The sequence below is a fragment of the Ovis canadensis genome, chromosome 4 (assembly GCF_042477335.2).
Source record: "Ovis canadensis isolate MfBH-ARS-UI-01 breed Bighorn chromosome 4, ARS-UI_OviCan_v2, whole genome shotgun sequence".
Taxonomy (NCBI): Eukaryota; Metazoa; Chordata; class Mammalia; order Artiodactyla; family Bovidae; genus Ovis; species Ovis canadensis.
Genome location: NC_091248.1, coordinates 57,924,106 through 57,943,234, shown reverse-complemented (window position 1 = coordinate 57,943,234; position 19,129 = coordinate 57,924,106). Strand labels below are relative to the sequence as shown.

Here is a 19,129-nt window from a genome sequence, read left to right as displayed (position 1 = left end):
TCTGTATGTCTAGTTTAATAGCATCCATTAAACAGAGAATCCCAGTAAAACATCTGTTTTTTTCTATTTGCTTGCTGTGATATGAAGTACTCTCCTCACTAAGTAATTCATTTATCTAGCAAATATTCATGGAGTCTAGGGATGCTTCTAGGTGCTAGGAACTCTTCAGTGAACGATAAACAAAAATCCCCATCCTAAAGAGTCATTCCAGTAGTCAGACAGTAAAGAAACATACAAAGAGTATGTTGTGTGTTAGTAGGCATGTGCTGTGGAAAAAAATACACCAAGGTAGGATGTTGGGTGGGTGTCAACTTTGTGGCTGAGGTGGTGTTAGGGCAGATTAGAGCAGGACTCATTGAGAAGCTGACATCTGAGCAAAGACTGAAGTTCACCGGACACACTTTTTTTTTAAAATTGAAGGTTTAATCTTCAATCTTTGGTTTGTTCCACCAAATCTTACAAATTCACTTAGAGTGTATTCAACATAATACTTCAACATAGCTTATTATATATATTGCATAATTATATGCATATATATTATTGTATAATTAGATTGTATAATCCATCCTAACTTGTTTCAAAAAAAAAAGTTGCTATGGTTAAGCAACAAGCTTGAGCTGAGCTGAGCATGGGGACTGGAGCGGCGTTAGGGCTGCTCACCCACGAGTCATATCAGGAGCCACACTCACTCCATCCTTCAGGAGCTGCTGCCTTTGCTGGGAACAGGCTGACCACCTACGCTGTCTTTGCTTCTGGCTCTCACTGCTGGTGTCCTTTAGCCTTTGGCCAATTTGCACCTTTGTGTCCTGTGTTTCACTGCTGACACAGAGCCAGCTCTGTGCATCTATTCAGGAAAGAAAATAACCCACTTTTTTTTTTCCCTTTAATTCAAATATGCTTTGTACACTTGACACATTTGAGTAGTTTATTTCCTATCTGCCACTGGAACTGCAGGGACTAGATAATCTATGATTCCTTCTTACACTGTAACTCATATTGACTTCCATAAATATATATATATTCTTATGTTCATCTAAGTTCTTGAAAACATACGTCAGACTATCTGATCCTTTAAATCAGTAGTTCTCAAACTTTACTGTGCACATGAATCACACCGTGAACTTGTTAGAATTCTGCACTTACGCTGACAGCCTGATTCTACAAGCCTGGAGTGGAACCTGAGATTCCGCATGCCTACCAAGCTCCCAAGAGGTGCTGGGTGCCTCTGGTCTCTAAATCTGACACACTCTGAGCAGTAAGGTTCTGAGTGTTCTCATTTGGTCTGGTGGCCACAGAGTGATACATTGGTCATGTTCTGTGTTCACTGAAGGGCCTTCCCTCCGGTGTCTGGCTTGAGCCTCCTGCCCCATCGCACTGGTCACTTTCCAGGTCTGCTGAGTGCATGGTCAGGGCTCGCTAACCTAATATAGGCTTATATTTTCCTTCTGGCCTTGGTGACCCCTGGCTCCACTGGTTAGTGAGCCTTCCCAGCAAACACTCCACTCCTCACCTCCCTCTGACCTCACTGGATCCTTCAACCTCTGAGGACACTTCAGCCCCACTCATTAGCTTTCTCACTGATCTTGAGAGAGTTCTTTATCCTGCCTCTCTTGCTTTGGCCCTGAAGAAACAACTCTGTGGAAAAACAGATCAAGAAAGACTCTCTTCTTTCCCAATCTTCCCCCCCACCCTGCCCCCGCCCATTCTCCAAACAACTGATCTGGCCTTATCTTTTCAACAGTCTTTTCTAAAAAAGCAAAAGAAGCAAAACCTCAACAGGTCTACTTTGTCTTATAGGCTGTAAGGGCACAGAACAAAATGAAGTATTTGATATGAAATAATAGCAATTCACATTCAAGTGGCTGATATCCCTGTAAGCCAAGGAGAAAACTAACATACACACACACACAGAAAGAGAACAAAAACTAAGAAACAAACAAAGCCCAAACCACCTTTGCAGTCCTTTGAATTAGGCTTTAATTCTTTCCCAATTCTATCTAATGTCAGTCTAAACCCAGCAAGTCTGATCTGCAGTAATTATAGCCCAGGGCAACTTGACAAGGTGGCAAGCAGATTTCAGGCTCTTGCTTTCTGAAACTCTTGCACAAGTTTGCACTGGACCCTCATGCCAAGGCCTACGTCTATCATCGGCTCTCTCTTTCCATGCACAGTTTTTCTCCACACAGGCCTTTCTCCATTGCAGTGTTTTCCAAGCCTTTTCATCTTGATGCCTTCCCATCTCTTTTCAGATCACAGCTGGAAATCTCATTTTCATTCCTTTGTGGCAATTTTTTATTTCTTTCTATTTCTATTGTTATTTAACTGTGAAAAGTATTTCCTCTTGCAGGAAAAATGCCCATATGCTTTGTTTGAGCTGGGGTCCTGCTGTTCATTATTTGCTGAAAGCCGTGCTGTCTTGTTTAATGTGCACCATGAGATGTCAATACCATTTCATCTACATGGAGGAAGAAACCCATCTGATATAATTTATGAGACCTCCTGTGGTTCGGGAACAAGTTGCCTCACACGCCTTTCCCTTTGTAGCACAATAGCAACTAACTGAGGCTAGTGCATTTCGGTTGCATGTCATCTCTGGACTTACAGTGAAGGAGAGCAGGAGGGAAAGGCACACGGGGGATCTTTATGGGAGATTCGCCTTTCCTGACATGGGCTTTCAGAGGTGCAACATTCTGGCCTTCAAGACATTACATTCTGGCTTTGAATGCAACAGGGAGATTAAGGCTTCTACTTTATGGTTTAACTGTAAAATTGTAACTTGGAGCCTGATTGTGTTTTAAATTATTCAAATGAAAGAATAAACCAGAGTAAATCCAAAATAAATGCAATAAGGATGATCAGCAAAACTTGTAATCTGAGGAGGCTTATCATAAATACTGGATGCCTGCCCACTGGAGGGGAGAAAGGACAAGCAGCACAAAGTCAATGTTCAGAAGGGTTGGGAACCTGATATCCTGTCTTCTCACCCAGTAGAAAGCTGTCCTGAGGCTGGGTGGTGCATACTGCACTCACACACCTGAGCTTCATTCTGAGCAATATGTGTTTCATTTGGGTAACAATTCCATTTCTTCTGTTGTTACTTCTTTTGTGCCAGGCTAAGTTCAACTAGGCCTTTCCCTTCTTAAACCAGCTGATGCTATGCCTTCCCTGTGACTTAGTCATGCAATCCCTTCTACCTCTCAAGAGGGGGAGATGTGTGAAGGCTATACGGTGCTGTGAACATGGTGCTAGTTTACCCACAGAGCAGACAAGCATGAGCCTACAGGGGTAGGAGTGTCCAGCAAAGTAAGAAGTAAGAATTGTGTATCTCAAAGACTGTGTTGAAGTAAGCATTATGAGAACTTGAATTTTGTTACTTCCCCTTACATTTATTTTCCAGTTTAATCTTTTACTTGCATTTGTATATAGGAAAGGACTTGATTGTATTTCGGGGCCTAAAGACCAATTATGAACCTTTTATGAACCTGACTCAGTCTTCTGTGTGTGTATTAGTTGTTTGGTCATGTCCGACTCTTTGCAACCCCGTGAACTGTAGCCTGCCAGGCTCCTCTGTCCATGGGATTCTCCAGGCAAGAATACTGGAGTGGGTAGGCATTCTCTTCTCCAAGGGATCTTCCCAATCCAGGGGTTGAAACCAGATCTCCTGCATTGCAAGCAGATTCTTTACCGTCTGAGTCACTAGGGAAGCCCAACTTAGTCATACTAGGTATTATTTAAGGTACATCCTTTGTATCATAAAACACAATGAGTGTTTTATGGCTGTTATTTCAATACATGTTCAGAAGTCTAGCTTTGTTGGTTTTTTTTTCTGTATATTAATGAACACTCTTATTTTATGTTTTCACTCAGATGTATTTATACAGAATTTCTTCAGAGCCCTTTCCAAATCCCCAATATTGTGCCAACTGAAGCTGAGTTTGTGAACATCCTCTAACTGTAATCACCTAATTCAAATCTGGTGAGACTCTGCAGTGTTGAATTTAATTTAACTTATGTTGATCCCCATGTTTTCTCTCCCCTGTAGTTCTGATTGAAAACATACACAGCTCTGTGGTTCTGAGTCATCTCCTCACATATATCTTCTGTCATATTGCATGTTTATCATGTGAGCTGCTGCCCAAAGAGACTGGGGATCCAATACAATTAAATAACTGAAATATTCAAAGGAATCCAATCCATTCTAAGAAAGAGTAACGTCTCTCTCTTAATGAAATGTGCATTGATGTATGATGACATACTGGCATGGAAACACTGGCAAGTTTTGGAAACTTAAATAGCAAGAAACACAAACCTCAGAATTTTTATGTGAGTCCTAAACGACTTTCTTTTTCGTATCACACTGAATGATATTTCATCTCAGCCATACATATACAATATAACCCAAAGTGTAGAAATAAAGACCAACTCACAGGCTGTCCAGGCTCATCTCCCCCGAGGATTCTGAAGCCAAATCCAGACTCCATCCTGCGAAGGTGAACATCCAGCTCCTTATAATCTGGACCTGGCATAAAGGAGATCCCATTGAGTAATGAATCCTGCCTTTTCCCCACCCCCTGAGGAACTAGACACACCAATGATAAATTAATTTTGTGGATGTGATTAATGAGAGTGCTGTTAAGAGTCAGTGACGAGCATAGAAATTAAAAAAAAAATATATATATATATATATATGGTGACAAAAAAGTATGCATTCCAAAATTAGGTAGTCTCTGGATTAACAGTGACCAGCCAAGGACATTACTAGCATATTGCCATAGGCAGAAAGAGCACACACATTTTCTGAGTCGGAAAAAAAAAAAAAATCAATGCCTCTGTAATTCTTTATTTTCCTGAAATCATTGAGATTGCCCTCGAAAATTGGCTGCCACTTTGGGCATGTTACTCTGACTAGGATAATTGTTTTAGAAGTATAAGAGAACAGATGGAGACACCCTGGAACTACCTGGTAAAGGATAGTCTAGTAATTTACTAATAGCTGTTTATGATTTGATGTGTCCCATTGAGTGTGTGTGTGTGTGTGTGTGTGCACGCGTGCACGCACGCACACTTGCATGCTGAGGGGTATAAACTTACACCTAATAGAAGTTGTTTCTTTTAAAATTGTTAAAGTTAGAAAACATAAAATTGAAACTGCTCTCTATTGAGGTTTGAGTGAAGTTTTAATTTCCCGAAAAGCTCCTTTAGGTTTCTTATAACTTATTACTAGAGATTTATGAGAGTCTAAGTGAACTCTTATCCCTCAAACAATTAAAAATGCAGAAGCCACTAGTAGATTGACTGCTGACTTCATAAACACATTCAAAATAAAGTTGATGAGGGATACTTTTCTGTAGTTAGCCGAAAGAATGGAAATGTACTTAAAAAAAAAAGCTGAGAAATTCCTCTGAATGTAATTTTCAATTCTAGAATAAATAAGCTAAAACCATAAGAAATCTTTTGACTTTTAAAGGAGCATATGATTTAAATAGGATTTAAGCTTCTCCCTTGCCCCTGGCCCTTTGAATCTTCTTCAGGGGCAAATGTCTCAATCACGACTGGGTTGTGCACACTTTCAAAATCACTGTTAGGATGTTAATCAATAATCAATAATCAGCAACTTTGGGGAATACTTATTAATGCCAACCTTTGCTTAAGAAGTATTTGTGATCTCTGGGCCTTAATGGTTTAAAGGAGGTATTAAAACTGACAGAAGCAATTATTCAGTTAAATGTTAAATTCTTATTATTTAATCGGGATGGTTTTGGAAATTGGGATGGGACTTCAGATGAGACTCCTCATGGGACAGGAAGCTATGTCTTAGTCATTTGGATGTACGGTCATAGTCATAGTTGGTGATGGCCTGGTAAACCTTTTCTAGAGTCTACAGTAAGTGAAGCTGAAGTGAGACAGGAAACAAAGTACAATGATATGGGGCTTGCCTTTGTGCCTCCCACCTGGCTGTGATTTCCCAGTGATACAAGGAAGGCAAGTCACTCACTTCTGAAATTTAGGCATATGTGTGTGTCTAGTGCTCTCAAGGGGAAAGAAAAGCTGAATCAGGCACCTATGTACATATGTATATGTCATCCAAGACTATGACTTTCACATCCTTTTATGGACAGATGCTTGTAGAACCAAAGGCTTTCCCAGTCAACGATGAATATAAAACTCGAGTTATAACCAACTACATTTCCACATCCATTAGTCATCCTTTATGAACTGTATAATCATTCATATTTTAAAGATGAGACAACTTAGCAGAATTTAGTTCCTATTAAACAGTTAATTAGACTCACGTGGTAAAAGGAAAATGAAACCTTTGCCCTATACCCTACGAGTCTCAGTCGACTTTTGAGCTCAGTTTATCCTGAGGTCTAGAACATCATATATGAAATCACATATTGGGGAGTGTGCTAAAACTTCAGGACTCTGGAGCAGGTGGAGCAGCCCTGCAAAACCACAGCAGGTAGCTATACTCTTCCCAAGGGAGGCAGAAAGGCAAAGGGAGATGACAGACGATGCCCAATCACTGTTCAAACCTCTAAATTTTGGTTATGGTATGACTGGTCACATCAATCTCTTCCCTAGGTTACTTTAGGCTTAGTGGACATTTATATATATATATATATATATGCATATATATTAATTACAAAGAGAGCATGATATACTTTTGTCACTTAAAACAACAGAGCTAGCATATGTTTAACCAGAACCTGCCATCTAATTGTAGATATTCTCATTTTTGCATTGCTGCTGAGTATGGTGAGAAATTGTTCCTCCAGTGGCTTCAGCACCAATCCATATTGCATGAGGAGCTCTGAAAGGAGTTTACTGTGTGATCCATTTTATTTGCTAAGTGTAACTTCCCCCCAAGGAAATGCTGAAATTGTAACAGTCCCAGTAATGGAATTTTGAGATGTGCCAATGTACATGGGAATTGTCTTGTGTCAGAGAATCCTGTGATTCCTGGGGGAATTGGAAAGCTTTTCCTTAATGAACAATTCAGGACTCTTTTTTAATTAGGAGAAAAATACAGATGTTTGCTAGTTTTATTTAACTCTGAAGAAGTAAGCAGAGCACATATTTTCTTTCCCCTGTTCTTTGTGTGCACTTTGGTGACATTGCAATCCTTGGACTATTGCTCTGACTGCTCTGATTTCAAACATGGGGCAAAACACGCCAACCATGTCATCTTCACCTTCCATTCTTCCAGGCCGAGATGGCTAGTTTCATGGTACATGTACGCATAGAGAGAGGCAAAGAGAGACCCATTAAAGAAGTCTGCCACAGATGTGATTTATTTTTTATTTTTTTGTTAATTTTGGAACACAGACTCAGAGGCTGCAGGGCATGGAAACCTAAGAGAAATAGTCAACTGGATAAAAAAGTTTAAATGATAGTGCCTTAAGGCAGTAGTATTTTGTGTGTGTGTGTGTGTTTGTGTGTGTGTAAGGAAAATAAGAGTTTTCAGAAAGACAATTTTTCTTTGGTTTCTCCTTCCTTCCCCCTACCATTTGAGTCTGGCTTTAGAAAGTAACTAAAATTACATGCACAAACCTTGAAATGTTTCTCTTTCTCCCCACTTTGTTAGCTCTCTTAAAAGATTATGATGTTTCTGATACTTTTCTTCAGTTGCTCTTCTGGTGTGATGACATGTTTAAAATGACTGTAATATGCTTTATCTCTTCCCCTGTCAGTGTAAGGACTTAAAGCAAAGAAATTCAAGGGCCAGTCTTCATCCCACTGTTTCACAATCCTCACTTCTCTCTCCAGTTGGTTTATGAACCATGTACCTAGTAGGTTGTTAGATGAGGGGGTTGGGTGAACACTCAGTGGGACCTGGGTCACTCGATGTCACTCAGTCATGCCCCCACCAACATTCTTTTCTGCCTTATTTTTTTCTGTATTTGCACTCTTTTTTTTCTTCTTTTTCCTCTTCTTTTTTCTGTTTGAAAAACCATCAGAAGTGCTCTCAGGCATGGCTTGGTGCAACTCAAGATGAGGCAGTGGTTGTGAACAAATGGACTAAAAGAGTCAGAAAACTTTTTGGATGCTGGTGTTCAATGGCTAGCCATGGCCAATGTTGCTGGTTCTTTAGAGGTGGGTCTTGGGATCCTCAGGCATTATGAAATAAAACATCTGAAGATCCTTGTCCCAGGTGGGACTTTGCATGACCTCTGGGACAAGCTATGGGGATGGAATTTACAACTACTGATTAATCCTGGGATCTCACTAATATTGAAAAAACTACATCCAGGTAGCAGGGCAACCTCTGTCATAATAAAGAAAAGCATCATTTCAAAAGCTGATTCTTATTTTGCATTAAGACTCCAGGAAGACTTCACATGCTATATATACCCTTGGTCTAGCTTCTGAAAGACATGGCTTTATGCACAGTTTCAGGGAAAAGGATGGGTGACTGAACACAACTGATTAATTCTGTGAATGTATTCAAGCTTCAAAAATGCAAAGAATGGCATTTTTATGGATTAATTTGGCACATGGGATGCTGCTGTAAACATGTCAATTAAATTCTGGTACTTGAATCCCCTTTCATGTTTTAATTAAACATAAGCACCATGGGCTTATTACCACAGTCTGGCACAGAGAATGAATTCATTAAATATTTTTTTCTACTGGAAAAAATGTTTTTTTTTTTTTTTTTTTTGCTTTTCCTCATAAAGAAATCTAGGAAAGATAGTACTAGGAAAGAATCAAAGGTGGTTTCCAAAGAACTCCAGATACAGAATAAGCTAAACAGGAATTAAATAACTTTTATTGCTCAAATCTAACAGTACCAGATCAATAACTAATACATATCTACCTTAAAAGAATCACTTCTCTCCACTTTTTTCTCTTTATAACCCTTGGTGATATGAACACGGCCAGACATGGTTTAGCCATAGTAGAAGCCATCTCCCACTCTTCATATGGTTCTCTTCAAATAGCCAGAGTTTTCAAATTAAGTCAGATTTTCCCATCCTAAATACTCCCCTGCTCTCCCTATCCTTTGCTCTCTTGGACGCAAGCCTTACCTCTTTCCTCTCTGACTTACTCCTGCCAGTCTGGTGTCTGTGCTCTTGGCATTACTGAACTGCTCTAAGGTCACTGATGACATCCTAATGTTCAAATCCAATGGCCATTTTTTTCTTTGCTCATTCTGCTTGATTTCTATGTCTCACTTAATGCTGCTGACACACCCTTTATGATCCTTGATTTCTTTTGTTTCTAAACAAGAAAAGATCTCCTTTCAGAAGAACTTCTAGTCTTGATTTCTGTGATACTCCATATCCTGGTTTTCTTGTCTTTGGGTGGAGCTGTCCACTCAAAGGTCCTGACTATGGATTCATTGTTTCTTGTTAACATTCTACCCTGGTGATGGCATAATTATCTTTGTTTGTTTATAAAATTCCATTATGAATAGCCTGCACGAGTTGCTAAATAAATGTGTCTTAAATTTAATTGTTTCCAATCTAGTGAACCTGATAAACCACAACACTATTCTACTATTGAGATTTCACTTAGCTTCCTAATTACATTAGGACTTCCTACCATTAATTTCGCCTAGGCATCTTATGCAGTTAAAGTTAGCAAAATACCTTACAATTATAATAAACAGATCCAAGTCAAAATCATGACAAGTAGCTTGATAAAGAACATTTTATAAATATGAGAAATAGTATAGAAGATCTATTTATTCTGGTTGGAGTCATAGTTTTCCAGAATAGTTTCCTAACTTGTGTGGACACTTAACAAAATATTTGGATTGGTTCTTAACCTGAAAATCTGGATTGCATGGTAGTATAATACACTCAAACTACATTAAAACTTTCCTCTTTCAAATAATATATATTTTGGAATCATTTTGTTCATATATCAATGTTATCTAAGTTATTACATAAACATAGTTCTTCTCTTTCTTCTTTTGGCTTTAAATATAGTACATTCAGAAGCTGAGAAATGCAGAAAATGTGCTTGTTGTGGCCGTAAGCTAAGATTCAGAATCTCAAATTAAATCTTGCCTTCATTTTGCACCTGTAATTACTAGGTCTCATTTTCCCTCTGGTTCTAAGATACTCTTAAAAACTACAAAGATTTTATAGTTGGTATAAAATATATATTATATATAAATTATGTTTAATTTATAATATATATAATTATATCTTAAAAAATTTCAGACACAGCTAAACCAAATAGTTTATACATTATCTGAGGACAAAATGCTGAGTAATATCTTCCATATTTTCTACAAATCCAAAAAAATGACATGGAAACTTATAGAATGAAATGATCTCAAGCACATATATTCTCCAAGGGGGGGTGTTAGAACATGCTGAGATGGGTAATGAGCTGTCATCATAGACACACTCTAGAGATGTATGTTGTGAGCCCACAGACCTGAGATAGTACTATTATTATGAAACATTCTTTTCTACAATTGTTTCAGTATTCTGGCTTTCAATCTAGTGGTCTAAATAGCTGTTCAAAGTACTTCTTAAGAGTAAGATCTAAATCTTCCTTTTCTTCCTTTATTTCCATAAAATTAAATATTTCAGCCTAAACCAAATTAATAAATATTTTTTCAGAATAATTAGGTCAAAAATATTTAAGTAATTTAATTATTACTAAAAGCTCTTAAGCTTCAAACTATTCTATTCTAACTTAAAATACTACCAAAATGTAGCACTTTGTAACTGGCATGGTTTAAAAAAAATAAACGGTTATCAGTATTTAACTGATGTGAAAATAATTTCATTCTACATTAGCAAAATTTCTAGTAATTTTTAAGTAAAGTAATTTCTAGTAAGTTCTATGGAAATGTCTAAACTGCAAATCTTTTCAGATACTCTAGCTTATTTCAATTATCTAGTCCAGTGCTGTTCAATGTAAACAAAAGGCAAGCTACATAGGTAATTTAATTCTAGTAGCTATAGTTTAGAAAGCAAAAAGAAACAGATACAATTTTAATAACATGCTTAACCTAACATATCCAAAATACTATTTAAGCACTAACACAATAATTAGTGAGATATCATACATTTTTTTTCTTTTTTTTGGTACTAAGTTTTTGAAATTCAGTGTGGATCTTACACACTTCTCACAGGACATCCAAACTCAGATTTCAAGCACCTAGTAGCAACAAGTGCCTAGAAGCTTCTCAACTGGATAGCATGATTTAGTCAATCTGATAGCTTCCTTTGGTACCTGGTGTTTTAATCTAGTCTTTTAATCTAGTCTTTTACTAAAGCATTTTATGAAAGAACTTGATGAATAAATGATTGTTTTCCTTTGACTTTTGTTTGTTTCCTTGGCTGCCATATAGGTCAAATTTGGTGAGAATTGCCCTCTACCTTAAATATATGCTTATGTGGGTGAGTGAAATTAGCATGGTGATTATGTACTAAAAAACTGATACTACTCAGAAGAATGATTTGTTACACAAAATGGAAGACGTTTCATTCACAGGACTGTGAGTACTGAAGAATACTTGCCAGAAGAATCCATTCGAAAACTGGTCCTTGGTGGCACTTGTTCTGGATGGGAAATTAAAATTGAAATTCATTTATGGCATTTCAAAATTCATCTTTTTTTTTTTTGGTTGCAATTAGAACTCACCCTCAATCTTTTTCTTGTGTTTCATGATTTTTTCTCTAAAATCCATGGAGTTAATGGACAGATTTACCCTGTTTTATGTATATGAATACATCTATAAATGTATCTCTTTCACATGCAGGAAAATGCCTGAATTCTTTTAGATCAGAATGGAAAAAAAAGATCACCATTTCCAAAGATTAAGCTTTGATTCTGATGATAAGAATGCTGATTTGAAAGTAAAGTCAATCCAGAACCCAAAATATGCACATATCTTTGAAATCACATTATGATATTGTGTCATCAAATATCAAAATGGAAAGTGAAAACTTCAATAAATAATTATGCTGATTTATGTACACCAGTCCAAATATTTTGATCCTTATAATTATTTGGATAGTAAGTTATATATAAATAGTTGAATAAAATTGGTTTATTTTAGCAATAGGGATCCTTCATGAGAACTATGATACCATAACATGTTACATATAACATAGAAGTTTAGGGACATGAGTGTAAAATACTATATATATTCTATAATGTGCATATGAAATACTATGGAAAAAATGGGTATTTTATCATTAAACTTAAAAAATTAGAAGACCAAGTTCTGATTGCTTTCTTACTGAGCTTTGTTTGCTTCACTATTCAACACTGAAAATGAAATAGAAGCCTCTTGAGGGCGATGACAAGGCTTCCCCAGGGTACCCTGCACAGCTAGTCTCACTTGCTGTGGGGAGAATGAACCTCCCTGCTAGGCAATCTGCATTTTCACAGGAAATAAGCTCTCCAGCAAAACTACTTTTTTTTAATTTTAAATCTCCCTGTTTAGTAACTGCTTAGGATTATGAATTGAGAAATTTCTTTAATCATAAAGATGGAGCTATAACAGGGATGCAAGACTGTGCCCTTCTAAATACCTCCATTAGTTGTAAAAGTGACATCATAATCTTTATACTATCCTGATCTCACTAGGACCTACTTGCCATCCAGCAATTACACTCAGTTTACTGCAGCCCCGATGGTCTCATTTTTAATCATGAAAGTACTTTGGGTTACATTGTCAACTTGCCCTACCACCAAAATGCTCTGACAAACTAACTCGCAATCAAGGACTGATTTTAGAATTTACTTCTCGAATTTCCATCCCCTTTTATCCTCTGCCTGAGTCCCAGAGCATTAAGTTTTAAACTAGTGAATTAAATGAATTTATAAGCTATCAGATTGAATCTAATTTCTAAAATACAGGGGAAAAACATGTCTCCAACCTAACTTTTATTTCACTATCATTATTACTTAGCTATTTCTTTCTCTATTAAAAGGAACCTGTTAGAAATATAATACCATAGTTATTTACAAAGTTACTGAAAAATATTATTTTTGAAATTAGATTTCCAAAATAAAATATACATATGAAAAACAGCAAGCACACTTAACTGGATTTACTGACTCCTTTACCAACATACTCTAACTGCAAAGTGACGCACAATATGATATATCAGAAACTCCAGCTGAAAGGCAATTTTTTTTCACAGATTAAACCATAACAAATTATATTAAAGACAGCAATAATGATTTTCCTGAACAAGGTACAGGAAATTAACCTTCATTGTACAGTTGCGGACATTTTTTAATGCTCATTTCTCCCATGGAGTGTTTTTTTTCTTTTTAAATTTTGTTTTATTTCTGACTGTGCTGTATGACATATGAGATGATAGTTCCCTGGGATCGAACCTGCATGCCCTGCATGGGAAGCATAGAGTGCTAACCACTGCACTGCCAAGAAAGTCCCAATAGAGGATATTTTAAATGGTGATGTTATTAATTTTTTCTGGTCTTTTTATGATTCTAATGTTAAAGTCACTGGTAAAAGTGTCTAAACATTTACATATCATCCTATTTTGATTTTTCACTAAAATAAGGTAGTGTTCCAGAGAACATTTGTGGGCAGTACTGGACTACCCAGAGGCCACTGGACATCAGCAATGTCCAAGCATATGTGGCCAGGGCTTGATCTAGCTGTGTTCAGACATGTGGGTGTTCTAGAAACCAAGGTAGTTGTTTATGATTACTGAATAGCTGCCTGCTGCTATGGAAGCCATCACTTTATCTAAAGCTTCCCTAAACTGTTGGTGTTTCCAGTTTGGCTGTATTGAATATTTAGTCACAAGGGCAGAGGAGACTGGAGACGAGAAGGCTCAAGCAGCAGCACTTGCATGGGCTGTGGCGCTCTGGCTCTGAGCTCAGCACATCTTGTGCGTCTGCCTTGTGTGCTGAGGTTCACACCACTGGTTTCCATTTAGGCTTTTAAGTGATGTGCTGCAGTGAATAATATTTTTACACTACCCCAGCTTTCCAAATGGCTCTGCCATTAGGATGGGAGTCAGTGCTAACTACAACCCTTGCTCACTAATAACAAGGAAAAAGCAGCAGAAAAAGAGAAGATGGTTTAGAAATACAACCACCCATTTAAGATGTTATGAATTACATGTGCATTATAAGCCCAAAAGAACTCCACAATGAACAACAAAAGTGCAGGATAAAAGCCATAGATGTGAAAAACACAATGGTCCATTTTTGATCAGCTATGAATTATAATTTCATTTCAAATAGAGTACTAAAAACAGTCTTGTAGCCTTCCTTCATTATGCTATTTAACTGGCCTGTGGTTGCCCTTAAGTGCTACCTTCAGCACAAAACTCATTGCTTATTACAGATTAATGCTTCCTCATTTCTCAAAAGAAAAATTGATTGTGTGAGCTCATTTTGAAGAAATTCCAGAGGAATTTCTATTCTAAGGAGGTCCTACCAGAAGGCACATTATACTATATGGCTTCCTCACCTTTTTACAATCCTACATTTGAGTGATGTCTTACTGCAAAGGAGTGTGGACATGTTGCACCTCATAAATTGTTTATTTATAATAACCAAGGTTCAATGTGAAGAGAAAAAGTTTGAACAACTTCAGTCATAATTCACCTTGGGTTCCTACTAAGGGACAGAATCCTGAGGGAAGAGTTTCAGGGAACAAGGGGTTTTCTTCTCTGTCTCTTTTTGTTTTCACTGGCTTGCCTGCTCCAGCTTCTGAGATTGCAGTGTGGAGTGTGTTCAAGAAATGGCCCCATGAGCGAGGGGACAAACTCTAAAATAAGTCTGGATTAGTGAAAAATGAAGCAGCAGGACATGGTCCTCATTCCTAAATTATCAAGCTCCTTGGCATGATTACAATCTTATTTTGTAAGATTCCAAAGTGAGCCACACTCATTTCTTTGGGAAGCACTTTGTATTCCCTTGCATTAAAAAGAGGAGCCAGTACGGCCATTTTTCTGCAATTATGTGAGTACAATCTGTCTTAGGAGCAGAAAGACAGACAAAGTTAGCTCTTTTTTTGGTCCTGTGATTATTGCCATGACGAATCTGATTTATTCTCTGTGATAAGAATGAGAAGTTCTCTTCACTTAGACTAGTGAAGCCTCACCACCTACTTTTTCTGCTGAGTTTGCCATGGTCTGGACTTGTACATTTGCACAGTTTTCTGGGTATGGATGGAGTTCTCTGGGTGTTTGGCTACCAAGACAAGTCACTACATATATCTTTACCTCAAATTAGGGATAAAAGATGTATGGACAAAAATTCAGGGAGCCAAATAAATCAGTTTAAAAGAAATTATTTATCTGATTAGGCTTTAAAATTTGTATTCACAGCCTGTATATTTAGATATATGCTTTCCTTGGACAGTAATGATGTCTCTCTCTTTAACAGACTATGTAGTAAAGGAAAGTCATATAATTTATCATTCAGTGCGGACAATCTGCAGTGTTAAAGAGACCTATTAATTATACCAGGACAACACAGAGCAGGGCTCTCCCAGGCGAATGGCATGCACAGTCACCCTAGATAGTCTTTGGGTAAGTAGGACATTACAAACTGTCTCCTATCGTATTAGAAATATGTGGTTGAAACAATGATGTAAACACATATAGAGAACAAGTGGCAGGAGGAGATGGGAGGGCAGAAGGCAGGAAGGATCTTTAGAAATCGTCGTTTCCCCTCAAAGTCAGAAATGGTGTACGGAGCCCAACATTTAGAATGTTCGCAGACAAACCGAGACAAACCTTTCATCTTGTGACTGCAAAGAAAATTAAAGTCCCTCTTTCATGAGATTTATGGAAAAAAGACAGAGAAGGGAAAACTTAAAAATAGCATGGCTTATCTCATTACACAACGGTGGGTATTTTCCTCTGCTTTCAATTTAAAAAAATCCAAGTAATGGAAACAGCAAGAAGTCAATTATCAACAGAGACTGTTACACAAAGGAAAGTGAGATTTATGTAAAAGTTTTGGATAGAGATGAGGATGGGTAGATTTTTGCTGTTTTCTGGGAATTTCCAGTAATAATATAGGGTGTCAGCACTTGAAAAACCAACATGAACCCAGAAACCCCACTGGTCAAAATTTCTGTTGGGACTTTAGGCACGGTTCTTCTAGTATGCTTATAAGCTTATGTGGAATGAAGCTAATCAGGAAAATTTTTCTTTTTGCATAGAGCTTGCAGTAAGAACTAATGAGATTTTGATAATTAAAAGATGTTTCATGCAAGACATTCTTCTGATTAAATATCAGTTCTGAACATGGAATGAAAAATGATGGGTCTAATTGTCTAGTTATATTTAAACTATTATTTGTATCAATTGCGACATTTTGCATGTTAAAATACTGATGATTATTCGCTGTTACATAACAAAATGTCATTCAGGAATTGCTTTCCTATGTTTGTGTCCCCGCTTTCACTGCAAGCCTCATGTGAGTGGAGATTATGTCTTGTGATTTTTCTCTCATGGAGTGCCCAGCAGAGTTCCAGACACACACTGTGCTTCATACAGTCTTGCTGATTGATGTGGAGCCTGGAGCTGCCACCTCTGGGCACTCTGCCTGATGCTCGGCAATCAGAGGCATTGCCTGGCCTGCTAGATGGAAGAATCTTCTTTCTATCAAGTCCCATGTAATCACAGGCTCTTATGAGGACCCAAGGTGTTTCTAGCTTTTCCTTTCATAAGCATGTACCTGCCATGTTTCTTGTGGCTCTAGTATCCTATGGTTGTCTTTGTTTATTTAAAATCACAGTATTTTTCCTCCCAGGAATACGTCTTTATTAAGATGTCCTGTGTATGCACATTAAAATGTCAGCATAATCTAATTATGAGCCAAATGAGGCACAGCACCATTTACATCATTTGATAAGTTTCCATCATTTGCAGAGGACTAGTAATTTGAATCCAAATACTTCTTGACAGACTGGATGTAACAGACATTCTGTAGCTTTGTAGAGTAGAAGCTTGTGGATGCAGGTACACTCTTTTATTTGGTAACTGCAACCCAGTTTTAAACATGAATTTTAAAAAATCTGCTCAGCATTAGATTTCATTGTAAAAGAGGATGCCATGAGGTCATTACAGGTCAAGGAAAATGTGACAAGATGTGGTTTAGACACTTTGGTTAGGATTCCCTTCCATACTTTCCTTGGTCCCACTGATTTTTCTCCTAGGAAACAGTTCGGAGGTACAGAATAAAAGGAGTCATACCTAAATATTATGCATGTAATTCAAAAGAATAGAGTGGCTCAATATGGGTCTTTTGTTTGGATGCATACATTTTACAATGGTTATAAAAACCAAAACTATTAAATGATGAGAAATACTCCCTCTGTTCATTAAAAGAATGTATTTTTGGCATTTTTCTAAAAATTTAAAAGAGATAATGAGAGTTTGTCACACTTGGAAACAGGATATGGATACAGGGCAAAGGTCTATGTGAAGCTAGAAAAGCAAAGTGAACTGATCAGCTATCCAGAGATTAGAGAAAGTGGTGGCATGGTTTTGTGTTTTTTTTGGTTTCCTTAATCTTCGGAGCAGAGCTTTTCTTACCTTGACATGATTTCTGTGTTTCATTCACACTCCATTTAGTGTTACAAAATAACAGGACAGAGAGAGAAAAATGAGAAAGAAAATGGCTCTTTTGGCTCCTAAGAGTTGTGACCCTGAAAACATCATCGTGTCCTTGGAAACATTAGAGAGAGCGGAGAAAACAAGACAGAGGCAGTGGGGAGGAGGGGGGAGGAGCAATGAAAGAGGCCCCAGCAGAGGCATGGGCTGGGCTCTGATGGAAGGGCAGGGGCATGGGGCGGGCAGTCAGGATGTTTGTTGTTCAAGTGGCTGCAGACACAAAGGGGTACAGAGCTCCCAAAGGAGGACCGAAAAAGAAAGTCACGGAGGTTAAGGCGGATTGCTTTGCGAGGTTTGTCACAGGTGAGGAGTGGAAAGGCAATGAACAGAAGGAGCATTACAGGGGCTGGATAAAGAAATCAGAATTTGTTCAGGGTTAAAAGAAGGTCATACACCATTCCTTTCCACAAAGAGCACTAGACACCGTAAAGAAAAGACAGAATAAACAGCAACATTGCCTTTGTCTTGAATAATAAAGCTTGCATTGGTCAGGAAACCACAAAAGGATGGAAGCAAATGACTAATGAAGGGATAAAAACAGGAGGAAGCATCTCTTGAAATTCTCTAAAGGTAACCACAAAATTCAGCAAGCAAGGACAGGAGGATATGTTCCACCTTCTGAGTTAGGACTTCTGTATCCTGATCTCTACTCGTTTACACTTAGTTTTCTTATCTCCCAATTAGTGAGAGCAGGCATAGAACTCAACTTGGGTGTCTCCTCATGGTGCTAAAGGTCAACTTGATTACTAAAGTAGGAGAGGTATTAAGAACTGTGCTGAAATCATTCCTATTTTTTCAGTATAATGACCATTAACACCATGAATTCATACTCTGTATTACACAGTGAAAAAATTTATTCTATCAGAGCAAAGACATTCTAACTACTGCTGCTACTGCTAAGTCGCTTCAGTCGTGTCCAACTCCGTGTGGCCCCATAGACGGCAGCCCACCAGGCTCCCCCATCCCTGGGATTCTCCAGGCAAGGACACTGGAGGGGGTTGCCATTTCCCTCTCCAGTGCATGGAAGTGAAAAGTGAAAGGGAAGACGCTCAGTCGTGTCCGACTCTTAGCGATGCCATGGATTGCAGCCTACCAGGCTCCTCTGCCCATGGGATTTTCCAGGCAAGAGTACTGGAGTGGGGTGCCATTGCCTTCTCCGCAGAGCCCTTTAAAAACATTTTAGTTGTTCAGCCAGAAGGAGAAAAGTGAAACACACTAGCCCTGACACAACCAATTATTTTTAAAAGAGTGGCAGGGGTGGTGGTGGCAGGGGGTAGGTTCATTTTGATGAGAGTGATTTCTCAATGGCCTGCTGTCCTAACTAGTTCATCAAGTAAAATTACTTTTACAGAGAGTTGTAGAGGATGGGGAAAGGGTATTATGTCTACTTTCTCCCTTACCAGCTGGGCATATAATTCTCAGCCCCTGAGCTCATCAAAGAGTAAGCAGATTTGAGATCCTCTGAGATCACACACAATTTAAAACTTGCTATTCATGCTTCAGATGATAAAGGTGGAAAGAAGGCACTGGTGGAATAC

At 38.1% G+C, this 19,129-nt stretch overlaps 1 protein-coding gene across 3 annotated transcripts in view; it reads right to left on the bottom strand.

The window, feature by feature from the left end:
- MAGI2 (membrane associated guanylate kinase, WW and PDZ domain containing 2) overlaps positions 1–19,129 on the bottom strand; it is a 1,500,648-nt gene that overhangs the window by 178,808 nt on the left and 1,302,711 nt on the right. For 2 of the 3 annotated variants that reach the window (XM_069587784.1, XM_069587785.1), the window contains one exon: positions 4,428–4,519. In XM_069587784.1, the coding sequence (XP_069443885.1) occupies positions 4,428–4,519 (92 nt within the window). Of the gene's footprint in view, positions 1–4,427; positions 4,520–11,489; positions 11,532–19,129 lie in introns of all 3 variants that reach the window. The other variant, XM_069587786.1, reaches the window with a different exon arrangement.